At 38.7% G+C, this 18,425-nt stretch overlaps 2 protein-coding genes across 6 annotated transcripts in view; one reads left to right on the top strand and one right to left on the bottom strand.

The window, feature by feature from the left end:
* Positions 1-12,661, bottom strand: part of SWT1 (SWT1 RNA endoribonuclease homolog) — a 102,600-nt gene extending 89,939 nt beyond the window's left edge. For all 3 annotated transcript variants that reach the window (XR_007458736.1, XM_049634072.1, XM_049634071.1), the window contains exons 1-4: positions 12,432-12,661; positions 9,354-9,443; positions 6,393-6,473; positions 4,446-4,504 (exon numbers count right to left, since the gene is read on the bottom strand). Coding sequence is in view for 2 of the 3 variants with exons in the window: in XM_049634072.1 (XP_049490029.1) it covers positions 4,446-4,504; positions 6,393-6,473; positions 9,354-9,434 (221 nt within the window). In the remaining variant the exon portion in view is untranslated. The remainder of the gene's footprint in view (positions 1-4,445; positions 4,505-6,392; positions 6,474-9,353; positions 9,444-12,431) is intronic.
* Positions 12,662-12,742: 81 nt separating this feature from the next.
* TRMT1L (tRNA methyltransferase 1 like) overlaps positions 12,743-18,425 on the top strand; it is a 40,609-nt gene continuing 34,926 nt past the window's right edge. For 2 of the 3 annotated variants that reach the window (XM_049634073.1, XM_049634074.1), the window contains exons 1-2: positions 12,743-13,207; positions 17,561-17,671. In XM_049634073.1, the coding sequence (XP_049490030.1) occupies positions 12,991-13,207; positions 17,561-17,671 (328 nt within the window). In that variant the 5' untranslated portion in view covers positions 12,743-12,990. Of the gene's footprint in view, positions 17,672-18,425 lie in introns of all 3 variants that reach the window. The other variant, XM_049634075.1, reaches the window with a different exon arrangement.

Consider the following 18,425-nt stretch of genomic DNA (forward strand, 5'->3'; position numbering starts at 1 on the left):
AGCCACAAGAAAAAATGCGGAAAGGTAACAAATACTTGGAGACTAAAGAACATCCTGCTAAATAATGAATGGGCTAACCAAGAAGTTAAAGAGGAAATCAAAAAGTTCATGGAAGCCAATGAAAATGATAACACCACAACCCAAAATCTCTGGGATGCAGGAAAGGCGTTCATAAGAGGAAAGTATATAGCAATCCAGGCCTTCCTAAAGAAGGAAGAAAGATCTCAGATACACAACCTAACCTTATGCCTTAAAGAGCTGGAAAAAGAACAGCAAATAAAACCAAAACCAGCAAAAGACAGGACGTAATAAAGATTAGAGCAGAAATTAATGTTATTCAAACCAAAAAACAGTAGAACAGATCAATGAAACCAGAAGCCGGTTCTTTGAAAGAATTAACAAAATTGATAAACCACTAGCCACTTTGATCAAAAAGAAAAAGGAAAGGACCCAAATAAATAAAAATCAAGAATGAAAGAGGAGAGATCATAACCAACACAACAGAAATAAAAACAATAATAAGAGAATATTATGAGCAATTATACGCCAATGAAATGGGCAATCTGGAAGAAATGGAAAAATTCCTAGAAACATACACACTACCAAAACTGAAACAGGAAGAAATAGAAAGTTTGAACAGACCCATAACCAGCAAGGAAATTGAATTAGTAATCAAAAATCTCCCCCATCGCTTCTCGGCCTTTTGGCTAAGATCAAGTGTAAAAATCTCCCCAAAAACCAGAGTCCAGGGCTAGATGGCTTTCCAGGGGAATTCTACCAAACATTTAAGGAAGAGTTAATATCTATTCTCTTGAAGCTGTTCCAAAAAATAGAAATGGAAGGAAAACTTCTAAACTCTTTCTATGAAGCCAGCATTACCTTGATTCCAAAACCAGACAGAGACCCCACTAAAAAGGAGAACTATAGAGCAATTTCCATGATGAACATGGATGCAAAAATCCTCAACAAGATATTAGCCAACTGGATCCAACAATACATTAAAAAAATTATTCACCACGACCAAGTGGAATTTATACCTGGGATGCAGGGCTGGTTCAATATCTGCAAAACAATCAATGTGATTCATCACATCAATAAAAGAAAGGACAAGAACCATATGATCCTCTCAATAGATGCAGAGAAAACATTTGACAAAACACAGCATCCTTTCTTGATAAAAACCCTCAAGAAAGTAGGGCTAGAACATACCTCAAGATCATAAAAGCCATATATGAAAGACCCAACGCTAATATCATCCTCAATGGGGAAAAACTGAGAGCTTTCCCCTTAAAGTCAGGAACAAGATAGGGATGTCCACTCTTGCCACTATTATTCAACATAGTATTGGAAGTCAGCCTCTGCAATCAGACAACACAAAGAAATAAAAGGCATCCAAATCAGCCAGGAGGAGGTCAAACTCACTCTTCGCAGATGACGTGATACGCTATATGGAAAACCCAAAAGATTCCACCAAAAAACTGCTAGAACTGATTCATGAATTCAGCAAAGTTGCAGGATATAAAATCAATGCACAGAAATCAGTTGCATTCCTATACACCAACAATGAAGCAACAGAAAGAGAAATCAAGGAATCGATCCCATTTACAATTGCACCAAAAACCATAAAATACCAAGGAAAAAATCTAGGCAAAGAGGTGAAAAATCTATACACTGAAAACTATAGAAAGCTTATGAAAGAAATTGAAGAAGACACAAAGAAATGGAAAAAGATTCCATGCTCCTGGATTAGAAGAACAAATATTGTTAAAATATCAATACTACCCAAAGCAACCTACATATTCAATGCAATCTCTATCAAAGTAACACCAGCATTCTTCACAGAGCTAGAACAAATAATCCTAAAATAATCCTAAAAAATCCAGAAAGACCCCGAATAGCCAAAGCAATCTTGAAAAAGAAAACGAAAGCAGGAGATAATCCCAGACTTCAAGCTATACCACAAAGCTGTAATCATCAAGACAGTACGGTACTGGAACAAAATCAGACATTCAGATGAATGGAACAGAATAGAGAACCCAGAAATGGACCCACAAACATATGGCCAACTAATTTTTGATAAAGCAGAAAAGAATATCCAATGGAATGAAGACAGTCTCTTCAGCAAGTGGTGTTGGGAAAACTGGACAGCGACATGCAGAAGAATGAACCTGGACCACTTTCTTATACACAAAATACACAAAAATAAACACAAAATGGATGAAAGACCTAAATGTAAGACAGGAAGCCATCAAAGTCCTCGAGGAGAAAGCAGGCAAAAACCTCTTTGATCTTGGCCACAGCAACTTCTTACTCAACATACCTCCGGAGGCAAGGGAAACAAAAGCAAAAATGAACTATTGGGACTTCATAAAAATAAAAAGCTTCTTCTGCACAGCGAAGGAAACAATCAGCAAAACTAAAAGGCAACTGACAGAATGGGAGAAGATAGTTGCAAACAGCATATCAGATGAAGGGTCAGTATCTAAAATCTATAAAGAACTTATCAAACACAACACCCCAAAAACAAATAATCCAGTGAAGAAATGGGCAAAAGACATGAATAGACACTTCTCCAAAGAAGACATCCAGATGGCCAACCAACACATGAAAACATGCTCCTCATCACTCATCATCAGGGAAATACAAATCAAAACCACAATGAGATACCACCTCACACCTGTCCAAATAGCTAACATTAACAACTCAGGCAACAACAGATGTTGGCGAGCATGCAGAGAAAGAGGATCTCTTTTGCACTGCTGGTGGTAATGCAAGCTGGTGCAGCCACTCTGGAAAACAGTATGGAGATTCTTCAAAAAATTAAAAATAGAACTACCCAATTGCACTACTAGGTATTTATCTAAGGGATACAGGTATGCTGTTTCAAAGGATCACGTGTACCCCAATGTTTATAGAAGCACTATCGACAATAGCCAAAGTATGGAAAGAGCCCAGATGTCCATAGATGGATGAATGGATAAAGAAGATACATACACACACATACATTTGATGGAGTATTACTCGGCAATCAAAAAGAATGAAATCTTGCCATTTGCAACTATGTGGATGGAACTAGAGGGTATTATGCTAAGTGAAATTGGTCAGCCAAAGAAAGACAAATATCATGTGACTTCATTCATATGAGGACTTTAAGACACAGAACAGATGAACATAAGGGAAGGGAAGCAAAAATAAGATAAAAACAGGGAGGGGGACAAAACATAAGAGACTCTTAAATATGGAGAACAAAGGGTTACTGGAGGGGAGAATGGGCTAAATTAAGGAATCTACTCCTGAAATCATTGTTGCACTGTGTGCTAACTAATTTGGATGTAAATTAAAAAAATAAAATTAAAAAATAAAAAATATTTTAAAAAATTTAGAAAGTAATAGTCAACGTAATGTGAAATTTATGACAGAATGTACTTCAACTGATAATAATATAAGAAGCAAAGTATCACAAAGAAAGGAGACAATAAAAAAAAAGCTGAAGAAAAGCTAGAGGCAAGTTGAATTTTCACGTTTTTAGCAAACATTGAGTTTGTGAAGCAGAAATTTTATGTATATACTTAATGCCATTTTATCATTTTCCCATAACTCCTTATTTTCAGAGAAACTATGATCTCATACACTTTCATTATGCATACTTTTATACTTATTTGTACCGTATTAGTGGCAAGAAATGCCTTCACCACAAAATTCTCTGAAATTTTTATCCAAAGAACACAGAAACTAAAGAAAAATAATCTCCACGGTTCCTACCATTTTTCCCCAAGCTATCTAGTTGTGGCCATATCCTCTTTAATTAACACAGTTTTGAAACCATACCAATTCAATATGTACCACATTCTCTTCAGAGGTAATATGTAATTCATCTTTAATTTATAACATTTCTAAACCAGCCACACAACTTCTTCTATCACTATATGTAACAAAGTCATGAAACTTCTAAGGGTGTGTCAAAATCAAATCACCTGAGATAAAAATTAGCATTTTACTTGAAAGGGTCATTTACTTGAAAGCACAGAATTGTGACAAGAGTTTTTATTTCACTCAACTTTTTATTAAATCTACACTAACATTAAGAAAATTCACTAATGAGGGGTTAGCGTCGGTCTCTTAGTTTCCACTCAGGTCATGATCTCACAGTTTCATGGGTTTGACCCCCACATCAGACTCTGCACTAGAAGCAAAGAGCCTGCTTGGGATTCTCTCTCTCCTCCTCTCTCTTTGTACCTTCCCAACTCATGCTATCTCTGTCTCTCTGAAATAAAATTTAAAAAAATTTTAAAAAAATTAAAAAATCATAACCTGTGATATAGCTAGAAATATTTATATGCAAATCAGTACTAATCAAAGTAAAAAAAATTTGCAAATCAAAATATTTACTCTCACAATTCTAAGGCCCAAAAAGTAAAAAATATCAATAAAAAGGGGGAATTTACCTTTTCACTTCTTGTCTTCTTTTTATATCACAGTACAGAATGTCTGTATGATCCGATTTCTGAAAGAAAAAAAAAAATGTATCATTTAGGAAATATAAATTGTGCACTTTTACCACAGTTACAGGGGAAAGAGACTGGGAGACAATATTTTTTTCCACACCTATGTGTTAGTGAATAGGATGACACAACAATTTATTTAATCCTTCCAATAAATCCTGTGAGATAGATAATATCATCATTCCCCTTTTACAGATAAAGTACCCAAGGCTCAAATACAGCAAAGTGTCTTTCTCAACATCACACAGCAAGTCAGCAGCAGAGCCAGGACCGAAACCAGCTGTGGCCACTATCTCTACTCCCCCACCCTGTCTCTCTATGTACTTGGGACACGGGGCCTCGGCACAAGGGAAGTAAGAGAGAAATAGGATATAGTCCCTGTCCTAAAGACTTTAAAGAATAGAGAGAAGTAGAAGCACATGCACGGATAACTTAACGAACGGACATACCTCAGTGTCAAAGCAGAAAAATGCACAATAAGTTGTAAAAGAATTCAAAACATCAATCACCAAGACTTGGAACATACTTAAGAAAAAAGATGGACAAAATATATGCTAACGACTGAATATAGATGGGATAAAGATGAATGAAGGAAAAACGTTTTCCCAGCTAAGAAAGCTTAGGCATTCTAAGAAGCTGCAGACGACTGGCGCACATTCAGCAGAGAGAAAATAAACCAACCTACCTAGAAACAGAAGGACTATTTTGAGGAAGAAAAAAGAGAACTGGAGAGTTAAGGTGTGACTGAATTTAAGAAGGTCCTAAATGACAGACTAAAAAGTGAGTGAAGATTTTTCAACAGAGGAGAAATATGATGAAACCTATGCTTTAAGGAGATTAGTACAGAAACAATCGATTCAAATAGCAGTGTCACTGTACAAAAACAAATTCTTAAAAACAGAATTCTACATTCACACAACTTTCACAACTACTTTCTCTCATTACCTGCAAACCTGTAGCTATCCCCACATACACCTACTTTCAACTTGAATGTAGTTAAGCACTTCACCAACCACCCCTGAGCTAGCTTAATGTGTTTCTAATTATTTATGTGACTCTGGACTTGGCTCTGTCGCTATAAACAATTTTGTGTCCCTGGACAAGTCACTTAACCTTCTGGATCTTAATTTCTGGATCTGAAAACACAAACACTACATATCTGCCATCGCTATCTCACAAGAATATTGTAAAGCCAAATACAATCATATATGGGACGAGACTTTTTAAAACTATCTTAATTTATATCCATGTTGTCTGATCCCACATGGTAGGTTCTATTTTTCTTCCTCAAAATAGTCCTTCTGTTTCTAGGTAGGTTGGTTTATTTTCTCTCTGCTGAATGCACTCGAGTCATCTATAGATTCTTAGAATGCCCACGCTTTCTTAGCCAAGAAAACCTTTTTTCTTTAACTCATTCATCTTTATTCCATCTATATTCAGTCGTTAGCATATATTTCGTCCACCTTTTTTTTCCTAAGTATGTTCCAAGTCTTGGTGATTGATGTTTTGAATTCTTTTACAACTTATTGTGCATTTTTCTGCTTTGACACTGAGGTATGTCCTTTCGTTAAGTTACCTGTGCATGTGCTTCTACTTCTCTCTATTCTTTAAAGTCTTTAGGACAGGGACTATATCCTATTTCTCTCTTTCTTCTCTTGTGCTGAGGCCCTGTATCCCCAGAAAGAAATGAAGGCCTTGATTAGTGCTTTTTGGTGAGAAGGAAGAAAAAAACCAAACACTGGTTTATTTTTTTCTATTGGCTATCATAAAGTATAAAGAAAATATGAGTAAAAAAGTCGTGGGGGAATTTATATCATAAACTTTCCAATTATACATTAAAACTTTAATATAAATAATGTTTAGAGTTAGTTATAGTATATGAACACTTACCAGTTTTCTCTTCTCTGATGAAACAGACCTTACACAGCAAGCTGAACTAGGAGAACTTGAAGCTTTTTTCTCTTTCTTATCCTAAGAATGCCAAGTGGAAAAAAGGAAAGAAAGACACAAAATATAGTGTAAGTGTTATTTAACCATTGTTATTATAAATTAATATTCTTTCTATATTAATAATAACCTTCAGGGGGGGGAAATGTTTAAAGGCACACATCCTTTGGTAAGAGGGAGGGAAATTCAGCCAGAAAGAAGGCAACTAGAAATCAGAGGATCTAGATGCTCTTGAATTAGAGATGAGATAGGATACAGGTGCTACAGCAGAAGACAGCTGATGGCTCAGATAAAGGTACGGGGAGGTGGCACTGCCATGGTGGAATTCAGTCTTTTATAAAGCAAAATCATACATCCAGTTATGTTTCAGTGGATCCAAAACTCAGCAGACCCGGGACAAACTCTGAGTACCTACCATGTACCAAAGCCATTCTAGACAGTGGGGACAGATTAATGAACAAAAGCCCCTGCCCTCATGGAGGTTAAAATTTAGTGCAGGAATTTACAAATAAACAAGTAATAGATTTAGTGTGGGATGATGCGATGGAAAACAATAAAACAGAGAAAGAAGGCAGGAAGGGCTGGAAGGTGGGGGTGCAGGTGGCTGCAAATTTAAACAGTAGTCAGAAAAAGGCCCCACTGATAAGCTGACATCTGACTGGAGACCTAAAGAAGTGAAGGAAAAAGCTGCATGAATATCTAGGGAAAGAGCTTTCAGTTCAAGGGCAAAGCCCCCGAGGCAGTAATGTGCCTGGCTTGTTGGAATAATAGCAAAAAAACACAAAATGGAGAAAGCAATGAGAGAATGAAAGGAGATGAGATGGGGAGAGCAGATTGCTTTGTTGGCCCCAGCTAGGACTTTAGCTGTTACTCTGGGGGAAATGGAAGACCACCAGAAAGTACAGAGCAGAGGAGTGACATGATCTGACTTACATCTTAATAGGATCATTCTGGCAGCTTGCTGAGAAGAGAACATGAGGAGGCAAAGGTGGCAGCAGGGAGATAAATACGAAAAGTACTGGGACAATCTGGAGAAGCAAGCTGATTGTCTGGATCAAGGTGACAGCAGAGGAGGTAGTCAGGCTCTAAATATATTATTAAGAGAAAGCTGATAGACTGGATGCAGGTAGAGGATGATGACCAGGACTTTGCCCCAAGCAACTGAAAGAATGGAATTGCAACTTACTAAATTGGAAAAACCGAAGCTGGGCATTTGAAAGGTTATAGTTTAAGAAGATGAGGAATCAACAGAGGACACTTCCAGGCAAGTCACCAGTGTGGAGGAAAATCAGGAGAATATGGTGTTTCAAAAGTTAAGTGAAGAAAATGTTTCAAGGAGAAAGTGTAATCAGCTATGTCAAATACTGCTGATGGTTCAAGTCAGATGAGGTCTGAAGAGCAACAAATGGATTTAGCAACATGGAAACCACTGCTGCTGGCTTTGATGAAAGCATATTTGGAGGAGTGATGGCAACAAAAAGTCTGATTCAAGGAGATTAAAAGAGAATAGGAGAATTGCAAACGGCATGCCAATTATCAGTGCCAAATAGAAGATACATAAATCAAAGATACCATAGTACTGTAAGGCCATACTCCAGGGTCCCCTTTCCAATTATCCCTATATCTGGGAGGTCAAATTAGTAATCAGACAGTTAGTAAGAAAGGAACAAACATCAAAAAGTGTAATGATCCTTAGTCTACTTTATCCAGGTGATGTAAAAGCCTTATGAACTAATCTGCTACCACAGAAATCACTTCTATAGTGAATATTCACCTTTGCTAGACTTTAGTCTCTCATCTTGGATGGTACTATAGCATACACATTGTCTAATTCTGATGATGCACTAAGCAGACTATTCAGAGAGTTTATAATAAAACTAATTGCAGGGTTTTCGTTTGTTTTGGTCACATAAATCATGTTTCAGTCTTGTTTCCCAGAGATAACATTTCACTCAATTAATTGGGACACCCTAAATTTCATCTGCTAAAATACTTCTAGTTTGCCTGGGTGGCTCAGTCGGTTAAGTGTCCAACTTTGGTTCAGGTCATGATCTCACATTTTGTGAGTTCGAGCCCTACATCGGGCTCTGTGCTGTCAGCGCAGAGCCTGCTTCAGATCTTCTGTCTCCCTCTCTCTGCCCCTCCCCCACTCATTCTCATTCTCTCTTTAAATAAATAAATAAACTTAAAAACAAAACAAAACTTCCAGGGAGCCTGGGTGGCTCAGTCAATTAAGCCTACAACTTCGGCTCAGGTCATGATCTCACATCTGTGAGTTCGAGCCCCATGTCGGGCTCTGTGCTCACAGGGCATAGCCTGGAGCCTGCTTCAGATTCTGTGTCTCCCTCTTTCTCTGTCCCTCTCCTGCTCTCTCTCTCTCTCTCAAAAATGAATAAACACTAAAAAAATTTTTTTTAAAGTACTTCCTAAGGTAATGTGTTGAGAGTCACAGAGAAAGGCACATGGTGAGCATGCCGTCCCTACCTTTAGCCTCCCCCGCACAGGGTAGCCTATTCTGACTGATGAGCATATAATCTTATCCAGTGCTGAGTAAATGAAGAAGGAGACACACAATAAAGGTATAATGGTGAGTTATTTCTATGTAAAGGAGGGCCTAGAACTCAAGTCAGGAATGACTAGGCAAATTACATACCTCTCTAAGCCTCAGTTTTGGCATTTGTATAATTGGGATAATAAAGTACCTACTTCACAGAGTTGTGAGGAATAAATAAAATAATGCAAGAATGGGTGAAAAAAAAGGATGGGAAAAACAAATTACTTCTGTGTCAGAAGGGCAAAACAAAATATTTACATAGCTCATTTTAAAACTGAGGTATTTTTTTCTTAACACAAAAGTGAACTGCAAAAAAAGGTATCTTTGGGTCAGTAAAGCAAAATTCTTACTTCTAGGTCAAAGTTGGGTGATGCGGTGCTGCCTTTTCTCCGAGACTTCTCTTTTTTTCCACAAGATTCTTTGTTGGACATTTTGAAAAGCTAAAATAAACATTAAAAACACATTACGTGCGTGTGTGTGTGCGTGTGTTTTACCACCACCACCATAAAATACATTAGAAATTCGTCTTCTTTCAGTTATACAAAGACTGGAGTTTTACAAAATGATTTCCATTTTCTAACCATTCCCAAGACAACAGAATTCTCTCATTGTTCCACTTTATTTCACTTACAGTTTCCCTCATAATGATCTCTTCCTCTACTTCAGTTTCATCTATCACCTTTTTTGGAATGACTCTCAAAACTGTGCCTGTAGCCCTGATTTCTCTCCCAAGCTTCAGATCACCATTTTCCAACTGCCTGCAGAACTGCTGTATTTTGCCTTACCTACACCTCAAAACCAGTTAGTCCTAAGTCTTTACTCTCCTGACACACCCTCTACACTCAACTCAGTGTGCACCAGAAGCTTCCAGTGCTGGAATAGAAAGCCTAGGGGTTGGAAATATCATCAGATCTGTTGGAACGGGAAGATAGACAGGAGTCTAGAAGCAAAGCCCAAAGGAGAGTTTATTGCTGACAGTGACACATATGGGGACTCTGAACATAAGAAAAGCTTTAGAAACCAAACAATTGCAATTACTCATGGTCAATCATGACCACAGTAAGTGAAGTTATATAAAATAATGCAAGTATACTAAATCAAACTTTTAGAATGCTTTGATGAATGTAGAGAGAAAGAAGGAAAATGCTGATAGCTAACAGAAATGCTAACAGTAAAAATTAACAAAAGCATATTCAACATAGATTTCCAAGCACTGATCCTAAATCGCCCAGAAATTTTGCTTTGTAAGATAATGTATGGCAATAACTGAATTCACAGTTGTGCTTCCAGATGAGAGTAATAATCTCCTTTTTCCTTCTCTTACTCCAAGGATTCTATTCCATGTTGGGGAAAGGTATAATAAAAAAACAGTAACTTCCATGAAATGAATTGCTTCAAGACAATGGACTACTTATAATGCTACCTTTTACAATTTAAACTGACCCAAGTTAGTCTTATGTCACTGCTTTGAATACAAAAATAAGCCCAATTAAAAAAAAATCACTGAAGATAATGGACTATCCAAGCAAAAACACCTACAAGTTTACCATGACACATGTTTCATATTTATAATGGTGTGAAAGTCATGTTGGTTTTATGAAAAAATATAAGCTCAAAAAGGGGAGACTTCCTGTGCTGGCCAGCCTCCAAAGTGGCTCCTGATGATCTCTGCTGCCTGGTAATTACACTGTTAGGTAGTCCTCTCACAATAAATAGGGCTGACCTGTGTCACCAATAGGAATTGCTATATGGCATACGTGGCTAAGTTATATAAGACACTGTGGGTTCTGTCTTTCTCTTACCCTAGGGAAAGCCAGCTACCATACCATGATGACTTTTAAGTAGCTCATTGAGGCCCACCAGTGAAGAACTGAGACCTCTTGCCAAAAAAGAACCAATTGCCAAGCATGTGAGTGAGCCAGCTTTGAGGCTAATCCTGAAGCCCTAATCAAGCCTTTGAGTGGCAGCATCCCTGGCTGATATTTTCACTGCAACCTCATGAGACTCAGAACCAGGTACCCCAGAAAGCCACTTCTTAATTTCTGACACACAGAAACTGTGAGGTAATAAATACTTGTTGTTTTAAACCACTAAGTTTTAGGATAACTTAGGCAGCAATAGATGAGTAATACGCTCAATATAATTCTTCAACTTTTAAGATTCTTTTTTTAAGCTGTCTCAAGAGCACAGACCACACTTAAAAGTTCTTATTGAAATTCCCAGAGTCCACACACTAAAATCTAACCCTTTCCATCTTCTGGTTTCCAGCTGATATACTGAATCAAGCTTTCAATTAGCCATCTAGCCTTTTAGAAATTAAAAAAAAAACAACAACAACAATGTTTGGATGATGCACAAATATAATTAGCCACTACTTATTCCTATAAGATATAACTTTAACAGTCAATCCATGGGTTCAACTGTTTCCATTAAACTGGGGAGGAGGGGAAAAAAAAAAAAAAAAACCCTCCAGATACACTTCCTAACCACTGGGCGGGCTGGGGGGGTTCGGAATGTGGCAACTAAATTCCTATTACACTCTTAAAGTGCTAAATAATCACACTTGCTCTCACCTGGGCTCTGAAACAAGTAGGAAATAAGGAGACCAATGAGATAAGTAGGCATTTAGTATCAGATTTATTAACTAAGAAAACCGAACTGGAAGTGTGTAAGTGTGAAACTAAAGGGGGCTTCCTTCTCCTCCCCTGCTGCCTATAACATTCGGACCAGTCCCAGGAGGAGCAGCCAGAAAACTCCAGCTTTCCTCTGCCTGCCCCAGGGGTTCTGAATGAGTGAGGCTTAGGCTCAAGCAGGCCAGAGCGTAAGACAAGTACTGGGGCCAGGGGACTCACTGGGCAAATGCTGTGGGGAATCTGAATCGCATCAATCAAGTGACCTAAAACTCAACACACTCACAGCTCTGGTTATTAAGTCTAAATACAAGCGTAGGGCGCGCGCGCGCACACACACACACACACACACACACACACAACTTCCCTACCCACAGGACTCTTACAACCACAGGGCAGTGCTGATAATAGGAATCTGAGGTTAAAGCAAAATAAAGACAAAAGGAGAAGTGTTCAGGTTACGGTGTGGATGAGGGTGCGACAGGAAGCGCAGACCCTAACTCTAAGTCAACCAGACTGGCAGGCAAGCTAGTCAGCAGCTCGTAAACCGCCGCGGCCCACGGGCTCCGCAGAAACAAACCAGACCTTTGCTCTGAGCGAGGAGCAGCTCGAGAGGCTGACCCGAGCCAGAACCACACCCTTCACTGAGCTGGCTCATTCCCCGGATCCGCCCACAGAGTCACCCCGCCCAGGCTCAAGGGGCCCCGGAATCCTCCGACCAGCTGGCCATCCGCTAGGGTACCCGTGTGAGAGAAGTGGGAACTTGCCCAGCCAAACGTCAATTTGCGCCCCAGTTACCTTACTCGCGCCCACGAAGGTGGCAACTCCAGAGGCCCAGGACGTCCCCTGGTCCCGATGCCCGCTGGGAAATGTAGTTCTGCACTCGAACCAAGACTTTTCTACTCGAACGCTCCGAGCGTTTGTTTAGTTTCGCGTTTACTTCCTCCAAGGACTTGGAACTCGGGCTCCGCCCCAGGTGGCGCGCTGCACCCTGGGTATTGTAGTCTTGGTTGGCTTCCGTGGTTGACGGCTAGAACGGAGACGCACCGCGGAAGCGGAACTCTGTTACCTCATTGGATGCCGCCCCGATACGTTACTGCGCAGGCTGTGGTGGCGTCGTAACGCCTCGGGGAAAGGGAAGCGGACGGCACCGCGAACTGCTGCCTCTGGCTTTTTATTTTTCTGCTGACAGGATTTGGTCACTGGTTCTTCATCTTTTGTCTGTTGCACGCATCCAGCCCTCCCCATTTGCTTTCCCACTCCTTGGATCCAGCCCTCTGGGCTTTCACGCCAGTTCTCTCACCCCGCCGTGAGCCCCTCCTGGTCCCCGGGCGGGCCTGGCACGGAGGCGGTAACTATGGAGAATATGGCGGAGGAGGAGCTGCTACCCCAGGAGAAGGAGGAGGTGGAGGTGGCCCAGGTCCAGGTCCCGACCCCAGCTCCGGCCCCGGATTCGGCCCCGGCCCCGGACTCGGCTCCGACTCCGGCCTCGGCTCCAGCCCCAGCCCCTGCCCTGGCCCAGGCTCCGGCCCTGTCCCCGTCCCTAGCCTCTGCCCCTGACGAGGCTGAAAGCAGTAAGTGCAGGAGGCCCAGATCTTTCTGCCGCAAGAGAAGCGAGAAAGTGCGCCTTGCTGGGGAGTAGGGGAGGCCCTTCACTGGGATGGTTTTTATGGGGAAAGGCAGGTTTAGGGATGTGGGGGGAGGAAGGAGGGACCCGTGTAGTGGGTGAAGCGGGTACAGAATGGGAGAAGGCATCTCCAAAAACCTCGAGGACATCATGGTAGAGGATTTGTGGAGGCCAGGGGTGCTGCAGATAGAAGGAAATGATGAGGTTGAAGGCTTTTTCGTTAAAGGGGGTCTTTTCTGATAGGAAAATAGGAAGTTACACCTAATTTGGTAGTTTCCCTCTCAGCCCCGTCTGCCATGGTTCACGAAGTCCTTCGAAAAGTGACATGGTAACCGAGGCAACCTGTTTACTGTAGTAGATCCCAGCTGCCAAATTTAGAAACCATTGCTGTCAAGTAGCTTTTATGCTTGACACGCACAAATAGATGAGTTTTTATTATTTAATTTTCTTCAGCACCTTGCTTCCAAAAAGAATTTGAGGCTGATAAGTAGTTTAAGAAAGGGTCGACTAAATTACAGATGTCTTCCCTCAGACATAAATGCCAGATGAGTTTTGTACTCCAGTTCCATCAGACGTCGACTGTTGAAAATTATTAGCCCATTATTACTGTGCTTCTGTATGTGCGAGCATGTTTTGTAAGTGGTGATTTAGGGGACCGTAAGGAGTAACACTCGATCTTATGAATGTTTTAAATGTAAAGTCTAAGGGTTTTGTTTTGTTTTGTTTTGTGGGCCATAAATTGACCCTTAATGCTCTATCTGAATTATAACAAAATGATTTAAGTTAATTCATTTTCTTTCCTACCTCTAGGCCAGTTGTGAATTTAATATTTATAAAACACTTGGATAGTTATAGTTTAATAGAGTTGTGCAATTTTAAAGCCATATATAAATTGTTATAGTAGATTAAATAAAGAGTAGAGCTGATCACAGCAAAGACAAAGACAGCGTGCCTCTGGTAGGCCCCTCCTCCTCATACTAAATCAGAACTGGAAGGAGTTGCTTCTTCACCCACAACTACAGCTGGGGGTTGGGGGTGGTACATTCTCCTGAGTAAGTAGCCTCCCTTCCTCCCCTCCAGGTTGGATTTGTTTATATTAATCAGAATTGGTTCAGCAGCTTTAGGGAATGCATGCTTCTTCAACTCCCCACCAGCAACAATATTTTAAACATAGTTTGGGAAGATATATATTCTAGAATTTACAAGTATGTCATTTGAGGAATGTATGATGTTTGAGAAACCTGAAAATGGATTACAGGGACAAATATATAATGATTTAGAAATCTGAAATGCATTGGAAATACATATTAATCTCACTTTAAAAATTATTTTTATACGGTCTAGTTAGTCCTTTGAAATCAGTCTTAAGTAGGCAGGATGAAGATGACACATCTGAAATAGAATTGAAAAATGAGGAAAAAGTAACAAGTTGTAAAAGAACCTCCTAGCGTTTTGGATTCATCTGTTTAACAGGAGGTTTGCCTATTGACTTCTGGATTATTAGTGTATTAGAAAAAGTTTGAGTGATTTAACTACAGATTGTCTGATATCTACTATTTTGAACCAGAAAGTAATTTTAGGCATATCATGAATCTTTAGACAGATCTTTGAGAGTTCTCTCTCATAGTGGACCACAGAATTTTCATTGTTCTCTTCTAACTTATCAGGTCCTTTTCTCTTATTTTATACTACTTAGAAAGATTTCAGAAAGCATATCTTTACATAGTACTGTATATCTTGTTTCACATACACAGATATTTGAACTTTGGAAGCCAAAAGCCTTTATGACTACAAATGAAATGGATTGGTTTATACACATGGATTCATTGACTGAATCTTACTGTCTCATCTAACAAAAGATTTTGCTCAAATGGGAAAAAAATTTTGCCTATTTATAGAAATTTTCTCTTCATAAAGTCACTTGAACAGTACCTAGTGTAATAAGTTAACCACTAACATATGTTGCTCTTTTTCTCTTTTAAAAATGAAGTAAAAATTTGTCTTTTAATAAATTTGAGTAGGAATATCTGATGGTGCTGAATTGAATTCCAAAATTACTGACTTTAGTATGCTACTTCATCTAAAATTGACTAATGATTTTTAAAAAAATATTTAACAAACTGTAGTGCCTGCTGTGTGCAAGATATTGTATTAGGCACATAGCCATTACAAAACTGAGTAAGGCATAGCCCCTGCCTTCTTACTGATTATTTGTGGAGGAGACAAATAAGGGCACAAATTATACTGAATAGTCCATACAAAAAAAAGTAAAGTAAAGATGTGTGAGTGAAGCTTGGAGAGGAATAGGCAGGAAGGTAGCAATGACAAGAACAGAATTTAAAAGGCTTAAGGTTCTAAATTGTATAACCTAATTGTATAATGACTACTAGCGAGTCCTACGGTTTGCCGTTTTCTGTCTAGTTAGGGATTTTTCCTGTCAATTTTCATCTCCTAGTCTTGTATTTGTATTTTCAAGCTCCCACTTAGTAAATATTACTTTCCTTGGAGATATGTATATTCAAGTCTCTCTATCCTTAAAAAAAAAAAAAAAAAGAAAAGAAAAAGCAAACTACAGTCCCATCTATCTCCTTTTTTATACTGCCACCTTTTTTGAAAGAAATAATCTATATGATTTTCTATATTTTGTGTTTTTTTTCTAATTCCATTGTATTCCAGAACACCTCACTGAACCTTTTTTGTAAAGGTCACTGGAGACCTGCTAATACTAAATCCAGTGGTCTTTTATTGATCTATGCAACTATTTGTGATACTTAGTGTTGAACATTTGTCTTTTACATTCTCTTTTCTCTTGGCTTCTATCTTATCTTGATTCTCCTTATCATTTATTCTTTTTGAATCTACCCTCCTGATTGTTTTTCCTTAGTGTCTCTTATGTTACCTGCATCTCTCCATACCTCATTTCCAAATTGCATCTATTTATACTAATCAGCAGAGGGTTCACAGCAGCTTTGGGTAATAATCTTGGGTAAGATTTATTCATATATTCCAAAGTTTACAAGTATGACATTTGAAGAATGTATGTTTGAGAAACCTAAAAATGTGTTACTGGGGCTGGACTTTGCCCTTTTTCTTCTCTTTTTTCACAATGTTTTTTTCCTTGGGCTTTCTTAAGCTCCTAGTTTCACCTTACGCGTATTTATGATTTATATCCCTCTTGAGCTCCAAAAACAGTTCAACTGCATAAACTAAACTTGAATATGAATACTGGTATTATCTCAAACACACTGTGTCAAAAACTAAATTCCCTTTTCTCCTTTCCTTTTCTACCCAAAATATTTTCCTCTTCCTTCATTGGTTAATGGTACCATTATTTTCAACTATATGAACTTGAAATCTTTTTAGAATCATTCTTGAACTTACTTTTCATTCACAGTTATTTCTCAAATCCAAAGTTCTCTGGTTTTTTTTTTTTTAACCATCTATTCTGTACCTTTCCATTGCTAATTTCTCACTTCAGTTACTGTCTTAGGTTCTACACCCAGAGATAACCTCCTTAAATGCATTCAGATCATATCATTCACTTCCTCAAAATCATGCAGACTTCACAATTACCTGAAGATGAAAGTCCAGCCTAGCTTTCATAGAATTTATGTCTTCCATCATCTTTATACATTTTTGACTGCTTGTTCTCCTACCAACCCCATTCTCCAAACATACTACATTCAAGCCAGGGGCGGGATAGAGGTAGCTGTATTTTTTTTCTTTTTTTTCACATCCTGTGCCTTTGTCGATGAGGTTACTTCAGTTTATAAGGGCAGCCACCAAATCTCTGCTTATTGAAATTCTATTCATACCTTACATCTCAGTCAAATGCCACTTCTTCAGTGAAGACATTCCCAGAGGCAGTCATTGGAATTAATTCCCCCTTCCTATGTATGCCCACATCATAGTACCTTTACCTCAGTATTCATTTCATTCTGCCTTGTGTTATAGTTGGTTAACATATTAATATCACTTCCACCTGGTTGAAATTTTCTTTATAAAGATAGGGGAGATGGCTTATGTTTCTTCATTTTGTTCAGAGTAAAAACATTTTTTGTAGAATTATATTGAATAATTAAAGTTTAAAGGTGTAAAGTTACACAGTGGCATTTTTTTACCCAACTTTTTGCAATCTGAGGCACGCTTGTCATAAGCTGAGTTGCAGCAGTATTCCCCATCTAGGCACCAGGACGCCATGCTACAGGAAATACAAGTGTCGGAGTCTGTTGACGTGATCAAATAACTGGAATTCAGATTGTTAAAACATAATCTTCTAACTCTTAAAATTTCCTTTCAGAGAGACACATCTCAATTCAAAGGCAGCTTGCTGATCTAGAGAAGTTAGCTTTCGTAACTGAAGGGGATTTTGACTCTGCCAGTTCGTTGAACTCAGATAATCTTGATGCAGGTACTTCCATATTTGGAGGGGTTTGTCTCCCTTAATTTCTAACAGTGTTTCATCTTTCAACTCATGAAAAATTGCTGAAAATAGACTTGTTTATTGCCATTGAACTAGAGCAGTAATAAATAAAATGTTTTCATTCAGGAAATTGGTAGCCTTCTACATGCACAGGTGTTACAGGAATAAGTTGTTCATTGCTCCTCGAGGAAATTATAATTTCATGATATATAAGTGCTGTCCATTCTATAAGTTAGGAATCGCATTTGGCTATGAGTAACGGAAATCCCAAGAAACCGTGCCTTACATAATAGAAAGGCTTATATTATGTCATGTAAAAGAAGTCCCACGGTGGGGAATTTTTAGGGCTGGTGCAAGAGTTCCTCATTGCTGTCACTGCCTCAAGCTCCTCTCTTTCTGCTTCGCCATCCTTAGTGCTTGAATTCTGTCCTCAGTATCACTTCATGGGTTTTTGAAGTAGGCATAACATATGGAAAAATTAATTTTGCCTATACCTGCAGTGTGCTATATGGATTTAAAAAATAAGTCGCTGATGATTTCTGTATATTTTTATTGCTTTAAACCTGGATTTGAGATTTTAGTTTTTTTGTCCCTATCAAAGTTTATATTTGAGATCTGTTACATCTCTAATTAAATAAGACTTGTATTTTTTATGATCCATATCTTTTCATTAATAAAGAAGGAAGACTTTAACAAATTCTCAAATAGGATACAGCAGGTTCTAACTATGCTCCCTGTCCCA

This window comes from Panthera uncia, chromosome F1 (assembly GCF_023721935.1).
Source record: "Panthera uncia isolate 11264 chromosome F1, Puncia_PCG_1.0, whole genome shotgun sequence".
NCBI classification, from domain to species: domain Eukaryota; kingdom Metazoa; phylum Chordata; class Mammalia; order Carnivora; family Felidae; genus Panthera; species Panthera uncia.